This window comes from Phocoena sinus, chromosome 4 (genome assembly GCF_008692025.1).
Source record: "Phocoena sinus isolate mPhoSin1 chromosome 4, mPhoSin1.pri, whole genome shotgun sequence".
Lineage (NCBI taxonomy): Eukaryota > Metazoa > Chordata > Mammalia > Artiodactyla > Phocoenidae > Phocoena > Phocoena sinus.
In genome coordinates, this window is record NC_045766.1 from 76469415 (window position 1) to 76488430 (window position 19016).

Sequence of the window (19016 nt, forward strand, 5' to 3'; positions counted from 1 at the left end):
TTTTTTTTTTTTTTTTTGCAGTACGCTGTTCTCTCACTGTTGTGGGCTCTCGTGTTGCGGAGCACAGGCTCCGGACGCGCAGGCTCAGCGGCCATGGCTCACGGGCCCAGCCGCTCCGCGGCATGTGGGATCCTCCCGGACCGGGGCATGAACCCGTGTCCCCTGCATCAGCAGGTGGACTCTCAACCACTGTGCCACCAGGGAAGCCCCAAGAGATGGACTTTCTTTCCTTTCCCCTCCCTTCCTCTCCCTTCCCTTCCATATTAGAAAGCAAATGTCTACTATCCCAATACTCTCTTCAGTTTTCTTCAGTTTTCTCTTTTTTACTTCAACTATCCACAGACTTTGCTCCTTCCCTCGGAGGCTGCCCTCGCTTGAGGAAGCTGCCCTGATATAGACTCAGCAATAAGTACATTAGCCATCAGCACCAATTCCAAGGGAAACTGGTCACCTTGGGATTTAGCCTTGACAGCCAGAGGCTACAAACCTGTCCCGATGGCTGGGAGGCAAACGGATGAGTAATTCTGCTTTTCACACTCTTGCAAAACACAGGAAACCGATCTCTTGACATCATTTCCACCAATGACGTGAATAATATTCTTGCACTTCAATAATCCACCTTTGGTAATTATATAGTCTCTGTGGCCCCCTTGAGCTGGGAAACACAAGACAAAAAGATGCAAAATTAGATGCTGAACCCACTCTTTTTAATACATCTTTATTGGACTATAATTGCTTCACAATGCTGTGTTAGTTTCTGTTGTACAACAAAGTGAATCAGCCACATACATACATATATCGCCATATCCCCTCCTTCTTGAACCTCCCTCACACACTCCCTATCCGATCCTTCTAGGTGGTCACAAAGTACCGAGCTGATCTCCCTGTGCTATGCTGCTGCTTCCCACTAGCTGTCTATTTTACATTTGGTAGTGTATATGTGTCCATGCCACTCTCTCACTTGGTCCCAGCTTCCCCTTCCCCCCTCCCCGTGTCCTCAAGTCCATTCTCTATGTCTGCGTCTTTATTCCTGCTCTGCCACTCGGTTCATCAGTACCTTTTTTTTTCTTTTTAGATTCCATATATATGCATTAGCACATGGTATTTGTTTTTCTCTCTCTGACTTACTTCACTCTGTATGACAGACTCTAGGTCCATCCACCTCACTACAAATAACTCAACTACGTTTCTTTTTATGGCTGAGTAATATTCCATTGTATGTATGTGCCACATCTTCTTTATCCATTTGTCTGTCGATGGGCATTTAGGTTGCTTCCATGACCTGGCTATTGTAAATAGTGCTGCAATGAACATTGGGGTGCATGTGTCTTTTTTAATTACGTTTTCCTCAGGGTCTATGCCCAGTAGTGGGATTGCTGGGTCGTATGTAGTTCTATTTTTAGTTTTTTAAGGAACCTCCATACTGTTCTCCATAGTGGCTGTGTCAATTTACATTCCCACCAACAGTGCAAGAGGGTTCCCTTTTCTCCACACCCTCTCCAGCATTTATTGTTTGTAGATTTGGGGATGATGGCCATTCTGACCGGTGTGAGGTGATACCTCATTGTAGCTTTGATTTGCATTTCTCTAATAATTAGTGATGTTGAGCATCTTTTCATGTGCCTCTTGGCCATCTGCATGTCTTCTTTGGTGAAATGTCGATTTAGTCTTTGAACCCACTCTTTGATTGTTTAAAAAACAAAATGTCTGAATTGGCAGATAAAGCATTTTATGTGAATAAGAAACTCCTGAAATACTACCTTTGATGAATCTTTCTCGCTTCTCTTTTTAACTGGGAGATGACTTTTCACTTCTAATTCTCTACAGCTGGAATTCTTTAGTAAAAGGTATGAGTTTAAGATCAATATGTTGTCTCCCCAATCCCAGGACTTTCCTCATCCTCCGTAGCTTCCCATATTCAGTCTTCGCTTAAAACTTAGAAACAAAAAGATAGCATTGTGCCCTACCTTGATGAGAACATTCAATTTCCACACTTTTCCCGGCATGTTCTAAAATTGCTTTGGAGACCCCTGCGTGAGAAAAGCAAGATGTTCACACACATGAATTAAAAAAATTACAGGACACCTGGATCAGAATGAGTGCCTCATTATCTAAATGCTTTCCCCATCATCAAAGGAACCCTATCACTTGGGTATTTCTGATAACAAAGGAGAAAAACTCATAAAAAAGCTGTTCCCGATTATGAGAAACAATGTCAAAATAATTTTTAAATGATGAATTAATAGCAATAAGCCAAAGTTGTAGAAACCAGTCTGGCTATAGGAACTCTCCTTCACAGGCTCTACTGTGACTATTACACTAGTCAAAATTCCGTAAGTCAAGTACCTGCTTTGAGGTTAAATGCCTTTGATGTTGAATTTACAATCACATCTGCCTCTTCTTTGGTGATATCTCCAGAGGCTACCTGGAAAATGATGGGCCCAATCTTCATTTCATGCACTCCTGAATCAGGGTTAGAAATAGTCCCATATAAACCTGACAAGAAAAAAAAATAGACTCAGTAACAAGTCGACAACAGCAAGAATGACGTAGGTCTCATGGTTCTCACCTGTGCCCCTCTCATCTCTCCCTCTCTGTCTCTCTCTCTCTGTGATCTCTGGCATTTAACCTGGCCCTGGCCTTGAGCCCCTGATGGTCTGTTTCTGGAAAAGGATTATAAAATATAATACATATCAAACATGGCCTTCTGCTGCTGGCTGAGGTGAATTAGCCCACTTGAGCCTTTCTTTCCCACTGACTACAAGTAAAAACATGGAACAAATACAAAAAGCCACTCTGAGAACTGAGACATGCACAACAGCAGGCAGACTGGGGAAAGGAGTCAAAACTTGAAGGAGGGCTTCCCTGGTGGCGCAGTGGTTGAGACTCCGCCTGCCGATGCAGGGGACACGGGTTCGTGCCCCGGTCTGGGAAGATCCCACATGCCGGGGAGTGGCTGCGCCCGTGAGCCATGGCCGCTGAGCCTGCGCGTCCGGAGCCTGTGCTCCGCAACGGAAGAGGCCACAACAGTGAGAGGCCCGCGTACCGCAAAAAAAAAAAGGAAGGAGCAGCCTGTGCTGCTTCCCATTTTGTTTTGTTTTGAAATTTTTCCTCTTTTCTCTCCCAGCTTTGACCCAAGCATGGCCCTAGTTACAGAACTACACAATAGCAGGCAGCAAAACTCTCAGAGAATCTCTGTCTTTGCGGCCAGAGGACTGGGAATATGGGTCCCTGTGAGCTGAAGAGTATGGCAGAGAAGCCTCATTATTTTCCATATTTTTCCTTTTTAAATCCAGGCCCTGTACCAAGGTGCCCTGGTTGCAGAACTCCACAGTGGCACCACAGGGAGCTAAAACTCTGAAAGACATTCTGTATTTCTGTCCAGAAGAATCAGGAAAAAGGGCCTTGTGGTCTGAAAGGTGTATATGTGGTGTACGGGAAATCCCTGTGTTTTTGTTTATTTGGTCCCCTCCCCCCAACCCTCACCCCCTCTGCTTTGCCCAAGGGCACCCCTGATCACGCAGAATAATGAGGCAACAGAACAGGCAGCTTCAACTCTGAGCGAACCTTGTGCTTCTGGCCAGAAGACCTGGAAAATGGGCTTTTGCAAGTCAGAGAATGTAAGGGGAACGCTGGAGTGGTGACCCCCTGTTCTGTGTATGACTGGAGTCAACCCTCAGCTCACCCCAGAGCTGTGCACGTGGGGCAGACCCAAGCTGCACAGCAAAGGCCTTGAGAATGGAATTGACCTTGGAACCACTGCCCACACAGAAAGTGAGGCAGAACTTGTAGAATGACATTAACTGATTGGCTACCTGCTCAAACAAACAAACAAACAAACAAAACAAGCACCATTTTCCAGAGGATTTTAACAGGACCCAAGTCTTACAACACGATGTTTAAAATGCCCATTCTATAATCCAAAATTGCTTGTCATACAAAGAACCAGGAAAATGTGACCAATTCTCAAGGATAAAGACACTCAATCCCAAGATGATTCAGATGTTGGAATGATCAGACAAAGACTTCAAAGCATCTACTATAACTACGCTCCCTGAGGTCAAAGTAAACACACTTGAATGCATGGAAATGATTTGGAATGAATGGAAAAATAGGGGTCTCTGCAGAGAAATATAAAATAAGAATCAAATGGACATTTTAGAACTTAAAAATACAATATTTGAAATCAAAAATTCACTGGATTAGCTCAATAGTATAGTAGACAGAGAAATTGGAGGTAGATTAATAAATATTATCCAATCTGAAGAACAAAGAGAAAAAAGACTGAAAAAAAAGAACAGACCCTCCGAGACATTATCAGAAGGCTTACCATTCATGTTATTGGAGCACCAGAAGGAGAGGCGAGAGAGACCAGTACAGAAAAACATATCTGAAGAGATGACTGAAAAATCCCCAGATCTGAAGACATACATATTCAGATTTAACAAGCTTCAGCAAACTCCAAATAGGATAAACTCAAATATAAGTAACTTTGACAGAGGAGAAGCATTTGGTTGGTATCATCTCTTTCAATGTGTCTATTTCTGAAAACACTTATCACATCATCCTTAGAAAATAGTAGCCTCATCACCACTTAAAGACCCATTGTACAGATTATATAATCTGGCCTGCCTACTCTTTCACCCCAGATCACATAAACATGGCCAGTGTCTTGCATGCTCAGGTGTATAGAGTATAATTTATTATCTTCTTTATCACAAATTGTTTTTTTCATAAAAATTATCCTACCATTTTTCACTTAACACTGAATACTTATTTAGCAACTAAAAATAATTTCTCTATTTAAAAGCTTTATTGAACCTTGTGTATCTTCAGCCTTGGGAACTTTGTCACTGATGAAATTTCCATTAGCCCTTCTGGCAAATTCATCTGAGAATGCCTAGAAATACAAAGACAGTTTTAATCATTACAATTCTCTGTAGATGAATGAATTTGATTCATCAGACCTTCTGATCCTACATGCACAAATATTTAGGAGAGAACAATTCTCAGAGTATCATTTATTTTCATTATAGATTTTTATGTTATGAAAAATTCATAAATTCTATTTCTGTAAATACAAACTATGAAAACTATCAAAGATGTGAACAAAAATATAACTACAATACTATTTGTAATTGAGAAAAAATTAAACAGTTTAAAAATCCAACAGGGAAATGGTTAAATAAATTTTAGTATGTCCATATGTTGGAGTATTTATCAGCCATTAAAAATTATGTTTTCAAAGAATAGTTAATGGAATAGGGAAATGCTTATTTCATACTATTAAATGAAAAAAGAATGATACTAAATTACATTATATAATACCACGTTTAAAAGTCCACATATATAAAAGAAGATAAGATGAAATACAACTAAAAGAATTTATGCATTTTTTATTGTTTAAAGTTTCTACAATGAACATGTATTACTTTCATAATCAGTAAAAGTAAATACTTTGTTGTTGTTAAAACTACAGTGTTAAGAGAAAGACAATCACAAGGACCCAAACACTTCAGTTTTTAACTTCTTATTTGTACCAGGAGAGAAACAGCTAGGGGAGTAGTGTTTTTGGAGCAAGAGGCTGGAATTCCATTTCTTTGCCTGGTTAGTGACACCCCAAAATCATCACTTTCTTCCTCCTTGTAAACAAGCAACAGGAAATTTTGTTGGAAAAAAAACAAGTAACATCTTGGCTAAAAGGCTGATACAATAATGGGAGAAGGACCAGGAGAGACTACAGAGCCAGGGTTCTCCAGGCACCAGGCACGTGATCTACAGGTGTAAAGGTGGACAGGTGTAAAGCTGGACTGGTTTGACTCTGAAGAACTAGAGAGGAGCTGCCATTTGGCCACAGCGAACTGTTCAGGCAGAAATCCATGTCCAAGGTGCCAGAACTTTTGAATTTTTAGGTCCCAGTGGACATCTGGAGTTTTATGTGACAAGTTTGGTTCTTAAATGCCAGCAACTGATTCAAATTTTTAAAAAATAGCCCAAATAAAGCACATCTAAAGGCTATGTTCCGACCATAGGCTGCTGTGTGCAACCTCTGTTACAGTCTCCACCTATAAATATTTCAATAAGTTTTGCTGATTTTTGTGAAAATATGACCAAATCTTAACTGTCTTTAAAAGTCTTAAGAGAAAAATTGTCACAGCCGTGTATGGAGAATCAGTACTATTTCCAATGGCAATAAAGATGTCTGTATAGACTAATCCCTTTACAAAATACTTGCAGAATTTGAATCTTTAGGAAAGATAACAAAGGCTGACGATGCACAGAAAGAGTGAGATTCGAGGGTTCAGATCCATGTCACAGGACTCACTTCCCTACAATGAACTCAGCCATTCATTCAAAAACTCTCAGCACTTCATGTCTCTAGTTCATTTTGTGTATAAATCTTAGCTCCCAAAGTAATTATGATTTATAGGAGGGAGTGTACATGCAACATACCCATTCTGTAATCCACATCACTTTGTACAATGCAAGTCATAGGGAGGTTGTTCACAAAGCATTTATTGACTAGAAATGACTGTAGTTATGCAGGCCAACTAAATGGACCACATATTTTGCCCAGGTGGTTTAGCTGTCTGATTAGAATTTAGATTTGTTTGCTTCCAAAGTATTTAAAGGTAGTGTCTAGATCCAGAAAAAAAATTAAGTATGACCTAAAAATTCAGTTAGTCCAATGATCTATGGACATCTCTTGGGTTGCTAGCCTTAATCTGTTTAATTCTTGCATTATCATGGAACTTTTCAAACAATTAATATCATCTACTCTCCTGGACTCTAAGGACTTGCAGGGCAGGAATAATGGCCTCATATTAAATGCCTCTTGTTCCCCCATAATGCTGAGTCCAGAGGCTTACTCACAGCTGGTGTTCAGCAAACGTGAGCTGGTTGATGGACCCTCTGTGACCAAAGATGGTTCTGGTATTTCTGGTCTCAACTGTCTTACTCCTATGGGGATGTGCTGAGCCTTCAGTTGTATCTTATTCTGACATTCTCCTATTTGTAGGACCACAACTGTGCTTTTATATTATGTATTAAAATTTCTATGTTCATATGGAAGGAAATTCTATAGATTAGAAGAGGTTTAAGGGATATGTCAACTCCATTGCAATATTTGGGCCTTATTTGGATTCTGATTCAAACCAACAAGCTATAAAAACAAAATAAAATACTTATGAAACAGTTGGCAAAGTGAACACTGACGTGATAATTGATGAAATAAAGGAATGACTGCCAATTTCTTTTAGGTGTGAAATAGTATTGTACTTAGATTACTTTTGAAAAAGAATCCTAATGTCTAAAACAAATACTGAATTGTTTATGGGTAAAAGGTATATATGGGATCTGCTTCAAAAACAGTATGGGAGGAAGGGAAATAAATGGAGATAGAGATGAAACATACTGGGCATAGGCTGATAACTATGAAGCTGAACGATGGGTACAAGGGATTTCATTATACTATTTGGTTTACTTTTGCATATGTTTCAAATTTTTCTTAATAAGAAGTCAAAATTTTTTCTATATCCAAAAAATGTGCTTGAAATTTGCCATGCTGCAACTAGTCCACACTACTCTTTTACTTTCCTGTATGAAAATACATGAAAGAAACAACCTATCAGATCAAGAAGATACTTGAACATGTTAGGGCTCAGTTGCCAAAATAACGAGTAATGAGAAAGACTGTACCTGAATATTTCCATGATCACTTGGGTGCAACAGAAAGCAAACCTCTTGTAAAGTTGTGGGTTGATTCCTGCTGCTGAATTTGAACACTTCTGAGGTGATTAATTCAGCAAAAATGTTTTTAGGAAACCCCAGATTTCCTGTTCCTATTGCTGGAAATGCAATTGAGTTTAAGGACAAACTCTCAGTGATTTCCAAACATTCTCTGATTATGTTTTCCATGATCTGAAAAGCACAAAGCACATTCTTATACATTTGGCCTGGAAATCAGAGTTCAAACAAAAAGAACAAGAATTTAGCAACTCTGTGATCTCTCTCTACTCCTTTTTCCTTTCAACAAAAGGCAGGTTAAGGGCAGTCAGAAGGCGAAAGGAAAACAGAGGAGTAAACAAGGAAAAGTAAAGAAGAATGTGTGAGACCCTCCAAAAAGATTCAAACTCACTCAGCAATGAAGGAAAGAAGCAAAGCAGCTACTGTTCTGTTCCTTCAGTCTCTTCCACTCTTCATGCCCTCACTTTTCCTTCCTCACTAAAGAGTGCTATCTTCAATAATTCTTCCCCGAGTCCCAGCAATGGTTGAGAACTGTAATCAATTTCTATTACTAACTGGTCCTTGGGAGAAGTCAGCTACAGCTGAAAGAAATGGCTATGAGAACGTGCTGTTATTACAGAAAAGACACAGCCAGGGTTCAAGCTACATTCTACTGAAAGGAGAGTCCAAAGGGCTACTTAATTTCCTGGAGAATTTAAAACCAGGTCCCACCTTGCGTGAAGATGTGCTGTCATTTGTCCAGTCCGGAGCCACCACGTGAAGCACACGGTGGCAGTGCAGATTGCAACCACTGGTTTGGATAACTGTGCCGACCTCAACAGCCACCCCTTGTCCAGCTGTCTTCAGCTCCTCCTGAAGCTTTTGTCCCGCTTTTTCCAAGAGGGCCTTGGAAAGGGGCCCTCTATTGAGCTCAAGATCCGACGAAATGGAGTTGACAACCACATCGGTCTTAAAGACAAAACCAACAATTTGTTTCAAATTGTAAGAAAAAGCATTCATCAAGGATTACTGATTGAGCCCCCGGGCTTGGCACAATGGGGGACAACTAAGATGATTAAGTTTTCAGAGATTGAAATACCACCACAAAAGAGAGTGTTATTAGATACTTATTTAAATAACACTCTAGGACAAAAGAGAGCTGTCAAAGAGCAATACATAAATGGTATGGGATCACCAAAGGAGTCCAGAGGAAGTGCCTTCAGAGGCTAGTAAAGACACTATGAGCAATGTGGTGTCTGAGAAGTGGGAATAGTTGCAGCAGGCAGAGAGAGATGGGGAAGTCATTCGGGAGGGGCAACAGCATGGACAGAAGCATGGCAGGTTGTGAGCAGCAAGGAGATTAGTTTGACCTGATAGAGAGCTTCTGCAGCAAAATGGTGCCAGCCAGGCTAGAAATGTTACTCTGATCACAGACTACAGAAGGCCTCGAGTGCCAAGCCAACTGGACTTCCCAGCAGCAGTGAAGAGCCAAGGGAGCTTTTTCAGCAGGACAGTTAATGTGAGCAGATTAATCAGGCTTGACTAAGACACCAAGAGAAGACAGGAGAGGGACTGTGATCAAGTGATTGTCAAAGCTGCCCCACGTGGGTCACTGAGGAGTAATGCAGAGCAGGTCTTGGCTTCAGAGGGCACACACCTATGGGAGTGAAAGGCACGGAAGGAATGTCTTACTACTCAGAGTTCAAGGTGAATGAGTATTGGAACTCACTCCAATTACTGACCCTTGACCAAAAGAGATTTTTGTTTATTTGCTTGTTCTTTTCAATGAGAAACAAAATTATTTTTAATATTTTGAAATAGAGCAATGCACATTCCAACCCTAGCTCCATCAGTTGTTAAATGTGGGATTTGGGCAAATTATTTAACCCCTCTAAGTCTCATTCCTTCATCTGTGAAATGAGAATAATAATAGTCCTGGAATCTGCCTCATGGCACTGAATGAGAAGATGCATGTCAAGCACTTAGTAGAGTGCCTGCCTGGCTCATAGTAAATAGTCAGTGTTAGCTATTATTCTTGTAATTATGATTTAAGCTTACTGTAAGTAGAGATCTAATTTTTTACAATCTCTTTCCATATTTTAAACCAAATGAAAAATATTTTAAACCAAGTAACAACTTGAACAAAACAGGAGGATGACCCACAGGATGGGAGAAAATATTTGCAAATCATATATCTGTTAAAGGACCTGTATCCAGAATATATAAAGAACTCTTAAAATTCAATAATAAAAAGGTAACTCAATTTAAAAGTGAGCAAAGGATGTGAATAGACTTTTCTCCAAATAAATATGCAAATGGCCTTCCCTAAGCATCCCTGCCCCAGGACTGCCCACATTCGCCCAGCTCAGGGAGTTAACACCTGGCACAGCAGGGGGCTTCCAGGACTGTTTGGATTAGTTAGAGCCTGTGTTGAAAAGGTTGCTAAGTACCTTTTTAAAGTATTTTTAAATACTTCAAATGCTAAGTATTTTTAAAAAACATGTCACCCCCTGGCAGAGCTGTAAGAATTGTCCCCACATAATACCCAGACCTTCCCCAGGTCACTTTCTACCTTCCTCCCTACACTTTCTTAATGGTGTGGGGAGCTGATGGTCCCTCAAACTCAGAACCCTCTGGTTCAGTTCCGCTGATAAGATTACTGTCTTCCGTCCCCGTGTTATGCTCTAATTTTTCTGTATCTGCTATCAGTGAATGTGACAGGAAATTAACCTTAGATTTGCCAAAATATGACAGGTGTAAGAGCACTGAAAAAGTATAGAGAGCCTCGTAAATGTTAGGTATTATTGTGGATTTTCACACTTACTGGAAACTAGTGATCGGAATGTGCTATCAGCTCCCCCAGGTAATTGGCCAATCTCAATTAGTGAATGCCTTGGTGAAGTAGCCCAATTTTCTAAGGAAACCTGTTTCAAGGCAGGGATGGAGGGCATGGGATTCTCCCCTTGATCCTAATCTCCCTTTAGCAACAGGCTAACTGGAGTCCCAGCACGCTGGTGGGTGTTCTGAAAACAGGGGCACTCACTGTAGCACTCTGCACATCTCCTTTCACCAACAGGATCCTCAGGCCTTCTGGGGACAACAGACTTGCTCCTTTTCCATGATCTTTTCTCAAGTTGGGCTGGACTGCTGCTGGTAAACTGGGCAGGGAAGCCATATCAGGCAGGGTGTCTTTAAATATAATTTTTGCACTTTCAGCAAAGGCCTCAACAGTCTTCTCAGCTATATCCACAAGGTAAACCTCTTTCAAGCTGCATCTATCCTGGTTAAACTGGAACCATTCCTTGATCGCCAAAATAATGGTCTGCACACACTGGGGTAGGGGAAAGCCGAAGGCTCTGGAACTAATAGCAGGGATGGCTATGGATCGGTACTTGTGTTTTACAGCCAAATGGAGACTTCCTTTTACAGCAGTCTTTAACTGCCACACACATTTCAGGGCATCATCACTCTTCCACTGGGGTCCTACTGCGTGGATCACATGGTGGTACGGGAGCTTTCCTGCTTTCGAGATGACGGCAAAGGCAGGTAAGATCCTGTTCTTTCTTGTCTTCATTATCCGGTCACAGTCTTCTTGGAGCTCAGGGCCAGCTGCTTTTAAAAGAGCAGCCGCCAAGCCCCCCTTGAGCTTGAGTTCCTCATTGGCCGCATTCACCACCACCTCGACGGGGAACTGTGTCAAGTCTCCTTGCTGCACCATCAGCGAGACTCCAGGGGCTAAATCTGTCTGAAACAAGCACCTCTGCCCACCATCCTTCTGTAGTTCAATAAAACAACCAAATAACCTTCTGACCTCACTTTTATAATACCGTGCTTTATCCTGGAAGAACTGACTGGCTCCTGGCTTATCAATATGGAAGCTTTTAACGCAGACCAAATCCCAGGCTTGCGTGACAATGTTCATTCCCTCCAGGACTTTGGTCTTTGGGCCAGTTAGTAAAATGCCTTTTTGCTTGTTCTCAGGATTAAACGTTACCTGAACATTCATCTTCTTTATCTTTTGCCACAGTAGCTTTTCTGCCCTTAAGTAATCAATAACTAAGGAAGGCTTTACTTCAATCAATTTCTCTATTTTTGTGTGTTTTTCCAGGAAGTCAAAAAGCAAGTCATAGATTTCATTTACTTCTCTCACACAGCCTGTGATAATGACCTGGGCTGTGGTTTCTGAAGTTACCTCATGGATTATTACAGTCTTTGAGGAGGAATTGTGTTTCTTATGCAAATTGCAAATGAGCCATTTCCATTTCTTACTGTTAAGAACTTCCCTGTCTTCAATGTCAATGCACTTATAATTTAAGGCACTGACCATTTGCTTTGCAGCTTCTAACAGGACTTCAGAAAAAGCACCAGTTAAGAGAACAGTTGTGCCCTCTAGCTCATAAACTGCAAGAATGTTCTGTGCTATAAAGAGAGACTTAGAGAATTCTGCACAGTCAACCTGTTGCAAAAACTGAAAAACCTCTGGGGCAACCTGAATGTTTCTCTGAGCCATGGTGTATACCTTTCCCTGGATTTCACACTTTACTTTATACACATCTGCAGGGAGTCCTTTGAAGTACATGTGTTGAGAGGCTTCATCATAAAAAATCTCCACCTCTGGGCACTCCGTGTGGAGATACTCCTGTACACCGCTGTGCAACAGAAGTGAATACCTTCCTGGAGAAATGGCCAGTTTTTGCTTCAGACTTTGCTCTTCTCTTCTAATTTCTAGAATGGTGCTTTCTATTAAGTCCTTGATCTGTGGCTCAATGTTTTGTACATCCTCTGATTTCCCCACTAAGGTTGCAATCCCTGTTAGTGCATCAAACTCAATCAAAATCCTATCATCTTCTAAATTGTCTTTTATGATGTCCCATACTGTTGAATCCACTTTAAATGAGGTCACTGTATACTTAGACCGGATACCAGAGAATACTGTAGAAGCATCTTTTTGCCAGGTCTTGATTCTTGGTCTTCCTTGACTGACTAAGGTAGCTGCAGGTCTGATGATCACTTCACTGCCAAGCTGGCACAATGTTAGCTCACAGTGACAACGTCTCATTTCATCATTTATCTTGTCAATCAGGTGATTCTTCTTCTGCAAGAACTTCCATAAGGAAAGATCCAGTGATTCTCTGAATGGTGCTGGAAGCTTGATCAGAGGCTTCTCCTGTCCATACAGGGCTGTGCCCAAAGAAGTATAGTACGGGAACACAGAGAGCGGCATATTATTGAGGTCAAGTTTCTTGGTCATGATGGTGTCTAACACTTAAAGGAAAGAAATTAAGTAATCTTAGTGTAATATGTTTCAGATGAAAGAATAAGCAAACAAGCTTTCCTATTCTAGAGAAAAAAAAATCCTAATGTTTGTAGAACTTTGATGTTACATGCTATTAAAAAGCAGCACTACTCCCAGAGTGCTCAAATATAAACTGATATGTATTAACACTGCACAGGGATTCCTTATTTCATGGAATAATTACTTTCCAGCCAAGAACACTCTATGTTGAAATTCTGTTAAATAAATTCTATTTTTCTGTTTTTCTGATAACACTGATATATCACCACCAGGTTAAGAAAGACAGAAGAGGGACTTCTCTGGTGGCGCAGTGGTTGAGAATCCGCCTGCCAATGCAGGGGACACGGGTTTGAGCCCTGGTCCGGGAAGATCCCACAGGCAGCAGAGCAACTAAGCCTGTGCGCTACAACTACTGAGCCTGCGCTCTAGAGCCCGCGAGCCACAACTACTGATCCCTTGTGCAACAACTACTGAAGCCCACGCGCCTAGAGCCCACGCTCCACAAGAGAAGCCACCGCAATGAGAAGACCGCGCACGGCAACGAAGAGTAGCCCCTGCTCGCTGCAACTAGAGAAAGCCCATGTGCAGCAACAAAGACCTGATGCAGCCAAAAATAAATAAATAAATAAATTTATTTAGACATTTCTCCAAAGAAGATATACAAATTGCCAACAAACGCATGAAAGAATGCTCAACATCATTAATCATTAGAGAAATGCAAATTAAAACTACAATGAGATATCATCTCACACCAGTCAGAATGGCCATCATCAAAAAATCTAGAAACAGTAAATGCTGGATAGGGTGTGGAGAAAAGGGAACACTCTTGCACTGCTGGTGGGAATGTGAATTGGTACAGCCACTATGGAGAACAATATGGAGGTTCCTTAAGAAACTACAAATAGAACTACCATATGACCCAGCAATCCCACTACTGGGCATATACCCTGAGAAAACCATGATTCAAAAAGAGTCATGTACCAAAATGTTCATTGCAGCTCTATTTACAATAGCCAGGAGATGGAAGCAACCTAAGTTTCCATCATTGGATGAATGGATAAAGAAGATGTGGCACATATATACAATGGAATATTACTCAGCCATAAAAAGAAATGAAACTGAGTTATTTGTAGTGAGGTGGATGGACCCAGAGTCTGTCATACAGAACGAAGTAAGTCAGAAAGAGAAAGACAAATACCGTATGCTAACACATATATATGGAATCTAAGAAAAAAAAATGTCATGAAGAACCTAGGGGTAAGACGAGAATAAAGACACAGACCTACTAGAGAATAGACTTGAGGATATGGGGAGGGGGAAGGGTAAACTGTGACAAAGTGAGAGAGTGGCATGGACATATATACACTACCAAACGTAATAATAGATAGCTAGTGGGAAGCAGCCGCATAGCACAGGGAGATCAGCTCGGTGCTTTGTGACCACCTAGAAGGGTGGGATAGGGAGTGTGTGAGGGAGGTTCAAGAAGGAGGGGATACAGCGATATATGTATGTATGCGGCTGATTCACTTTGTTGTACAACAGAAACTAACACACCACTGTAAAGCAATTATACTCCAATAAAGATGTTAAAAATAAATAAATAAATAAATAAAATAAAAAATAAAAATAAAAAAATAGTGGTGAAATGCAAAAAACAAACAAACAAACAAAAGACAAGAGTTTGGTCACCAGCAAGGGGATAATGTTTGCTCCAGTGTGAAGAATACTTTCCAGCTCAAAGCAAAGCTAATCTAAGAATCATGTTATTTATTTCTTCTTGTACAGTTGCACAGTTTTAGATTTCATAGATGACTTAGATTCTGTTAATACTTCTGAGAGGAGGAGCATAATAATAATTATAATAGCTTACTACGTGTCAGACAATATTCTAAGTGGTTTACATATATTTTTTTTTTTTTTTTTTTTTTTATGCGTTACGCGGGCCTCTCACTGTTGTGGCCTCTCCCGTTGCGGAGGACAGGCTCCGGACGCGCAGGCTCAGCGGCCATGGCTCACGGGCCCAGCCGCTCCGCGGCATGTGGGATCCTCCCAGACCGGGGCACGAACCCGTGTCCCCTGCATCGGCAGGCGGACTCTCAACCACTGCGCCACCAGGGAAGCCCTGGTTTACATATATTTAATGCTCACAACAAACCTTTGAGGTAGAGACACGATTATTATCATCCCTTTTTACAACTGATAAAACTGAAGCTAGGAAATGTTAGGTAACTCGAATAGGGTCACACAGACTGTAAAGATCTGAGCTAAGGTTCAAGCCAGTGTCTGTCTAACCCCAAAGCCCATGCTCTTGCCCCTGTTCCAAGGGTTCCAAACAAAGAGCATCCTCACAGTCATCAGAGAACCCAGCCCCAGAGACTCTGATTCAATAAGTCCTGTACATCCCTTGTCCCTGCTCTAATCCCCTTCCTGCCACATTTACTATGACAGTCCCTGTGTGTGTGTAGGGGTACTCTTCTCCCCCAAACCCCTCCTCACTTTGTGTTAGTTATTAGACAGCTACAAGGGGTCTAAGCAGGAAGGGAATTAGAATGAACTCCAGTAACAACTTGGATTAAAACAGCATCTTGTGAAAAGATGTTAAAAATAACTTCACCTTGTGCACGACTGGCTCCTAGGCCTGGAGCCAGACCTAATGAAAAAAAAGTGGCCTTCAGAGGCCCAGACTCATGGCTTCAACTTCCCACCATGGCCTGGAACAGATTCTGAGTACCAGTGAGTACCACCATGTGCCAAGCACTCTGCAGGTACAATTTAATTTGATCCTCACAACATTCCTCTGAGGTAAGTAGTAATGTGAGCCCTCTATTACAGATGGAAAACAGAGGCTTTGGTGGGTTAAAGTAACTTCCCCCAAGATCACAAAGCTCGTAAGCACCAAAGCCAGGCATTTGGACTCAGGTCTGACCCAAGAACCATCACAGATATCACCTTAAAGTGGCTTAAGCTCTCCATCCTGTTTTCCTCCTCTGTTAAAAATAAAAAACAAAAAACTATATAACTGTGCAGGTTCTTAGGAGGATTCAGTGATGAATACCATGGCAGAAAACACAGCAAAAGATCTCATGTAGGGACTCCCCTGGTGGTCTAGTGGATAGGACACTGCACTCCCAATGCTTCCTGGTCAGGGAACGAGATCCCACATGCATGCCGCAACTAAGAGTTCGCATGCCGCTACTCAAGATCCCGAATGACGCAACCAAGACCCAGCACAGCCAAATAAATAAATAAATAAAATATTTTTTTAAAAAAAGATCTCATGTACAACAAGCATTCAATAAGAGTTCCCTTCCTTAAGATTTTGTGAATTGGATTCTGTGAAGTTGAACAAAATAATTTCAGAGTAAATTGCCTAACTTATTCCTCTCAAATGATCTGTATAAAGTACAATATTGCTAAATAAATTCTGTTTTTAATTCAGCTTTATCTACAGTTTGCCTCATTATTAACTCATTGTAAGCGGTGAAATATCCTACAAGAAAAATTAATGTTATAGATGTACAGGAAATTGGGGGAAAGTGGAGAAGTTAAGAGCACAGATTATGGGGCCAGACTACCCAGGTTCAAATCCTGGCTCTGTCACTTACTAGCTGTGTAACCTTGGTCAAGTTATTGGACCTTCCTGTGCCTCAGTTTCTTCATTTGTAAAACAGGGATTACAATAATAGCAACGCCCATAAAGCAGTGTCTGAGAATGCACTTGGTAGCACCCTGCAGAGCTGTGCAAATGTAAGTCATATTCATAAGAAGACACAGCCAAAAAAAAAAAAAAAGAAGACACAGCCAGAGAGAGAAAGGGAAAATCAGTGTATCTCAGACACAGAGAACAGGGAGTGAGTGAGTTTTGAGGAGGTGTGGTCAACATAGTCAGATGGTGCAAAGAGGTCAGGGCAAAGAGCAACTTTTGAGAGTGCCCTACGAGTGTGGCTCTAGCATAAAATAAACCTGAATAAAATAGCTCCTATTATTATTCATACACATGTAACATAGACATTCTGAGGACACACCCAACTGCCCCATGCCCTCAAGATGATCGAAAGCCCCATAGTTGTCAACTCCCATCATAAGCTGGGAGGTTAACTTCTAGAGTAACAGTTCTATGTAGCTCTCTCCCTGGGCCCAAGGTAAATTTCCCTGAGAGAGATTTAAAGAACATGCAACAGAAGCTCACCTTTCATCCCTCTGCCCAAGGAACGCTAGGTCTCTCATTCCATTTTAATCCAAACCATACCTTCACCACAATTTCCCCAACTCATAACAGCTGAAAGGAGGTTCCTCCAAGTACCCCTATGAAACAGTTTACTTTAAGTGAGTGGCATTCCACATGATCCTATCTCATCCTCCCTCAGTTGATCCCAAGCACAACATTCCTTCTTTCCCTAAGAAGTCCGGCTCCCTAATTCCTACTCCTCAGCCTTGACCTCTGAACATCAGTGAAATCTCCAAGCTGACCTTGCACATGCCTCAGAGAACTGGCAATCTATGTCTACGAATCCCTCAGAAACATTTCCCTAAGGTTCAGCTGAGCAAGGTTTTCACAGGGTCACTGCAAAGAACAATCCAGCAGGCGTCCACTGATCATGTGAAACCACCCCTATTAATTTCTGAATGATGACACTGACAAGTGAAGCGGGAAGTGAAGATACTTTATAGGAACCGTGTGTTTCTGAGTATTTCTTTACCTAATCTTGTTGAAGTTAACTTGAGAATTTCTACCAAATGTATAGCTAAAACACAGATCACCTCTTTAAATACGGTATCTCAAAGACTCTAAGAATTATATATTTTTCAGTCTGTCATAAGTACAGACCCATGAGAGAATCTCCTCATATCTTTCAAAAACTTGACATTACTTCTCTAAAGTTTTGAATCACTGGATTCACTTAGCATGATATACCAGACGTACGGGACTGCTACTTGGATTTCCAAAAATATATATGGAGGGACTTCCCTGGTGGTCCAGTGGTTAAGAATCTGCCTTCCAGTGCAGGGGACATGGGTTCGATCCCTAGTCGGGGAACTAAGATCCCACATGCCACAGGGCAACTAAGCCCACGTGCTGCAACTACTGAGCACACGAGCCACAACTAGAGAGCCTGTGTGCCCCAACTACAGAGCCCACACACTCTGGAGCCCACTCGCCACAACTAGAGAGAAGCCCGCACGCCTCAACTACTGAGCCAGCGCACCACAACAAAGGTCCCGTGTGCCGCAACTAAGACCCGACACAGCCCAAAATAAAATAAATAAATGAATAAATAAATTTTAAAAACAAAAAAATATACAGATAAAAATAAAATACATCAGAATTCAACTGTTAACTGTTAAGATCTATTAAAATGGTTTTAATTATGCTAGGTAAGGTTTACAAAATTAGGCTAATAGGTATTACCTTTTCTGTCAAAAAATTCAATCAGTGCTGAACTCTCGTCAGGAAAACATTCAATGCTGGCCACTCTTCCCCCTCCGTTACGAGGATTTTCAAATAAACATTTCAAATCATGGTCATCAGCACCAGGTGGCAGGTTTTCAACTCGGATTGTTTTTGTCACTTCCAGAAGTCTTGCAGAAAGCTGAAGGTCTTTCACTGAATGGTGCTTGACACATTCATCAACAAACTTCAGGGCATCTACAAACCATAATCAATTAATCAATCAATCAAAAATTATGATTGTATCTTTATATTATATAGAAGAAACTGAATATTAATTGAGACAAAGGAGGGAGGCTAAGCACTCAATTTTTAAATGCAAGATTTTAATTCCCACATGAGAATCTACATGCCTAAAGCTTCCAGCCTCTGAACAGCAATGCACATAGGAATGCCTTACCTGGACTGCTGACACTGAGTCGTGCGCCTGCCTCTAGTCACAGCCTCTTCCACCCCTCCTTGACATCACCACCTGAATGCACTCTCTACAATACAAATCTCATTTCACTCCTTCCTCGGCTCCCCATTACCTGCAGGCATGAGTTC

At 41.3% G+C, this 19016-nt stretch overlaps 1 protein-coding gene across 1 annotated transcript in view; it reads right to left on the bottom strand.

Moving 5' to 3' along the window:
• PARP14 (poly(ADP-ribose) polymerase family member 14) overlaps positions 1 to 19016 on the bottom strand; it is an 89298-nt gene that overhangs the window by 20394 nt on the left and 49888 nt on the right. Inside the window, exons 2-9 of the mRNA XM_032629411.1 lie at positions 18432 to 18668; positions 10769 to 12990; positions 8458 to 8694; positions 7699 to 7920; positions 4822 to 4900; positions 2347 to 2496; positions 1968 to 2030; positions 488 to 655 (exon numbers count right to left, since the gene is read on the bottom strand). Of these exons, the coding sequence (XP_032485302.1) occupies positions 488 to 655; positions 1968 to 2030; positions 2347 to 2496; positions 4822 to 4900; positions 7699 to 7920; positions 8458 to 8694; positions 10769 to 12990; positions 18432 to 18668 (3378 nt within the window). The remainder of the gene's footprint in view (positions 1 to 487; positions 656 to 1967; positions 2031 to 2346; positions 2497 to 4821; positions 4901 to 7698; positions 7921 to 8457; positions 8695 to 10768; positions 12991 to 18431; positions 18669 to 19016) is intronic.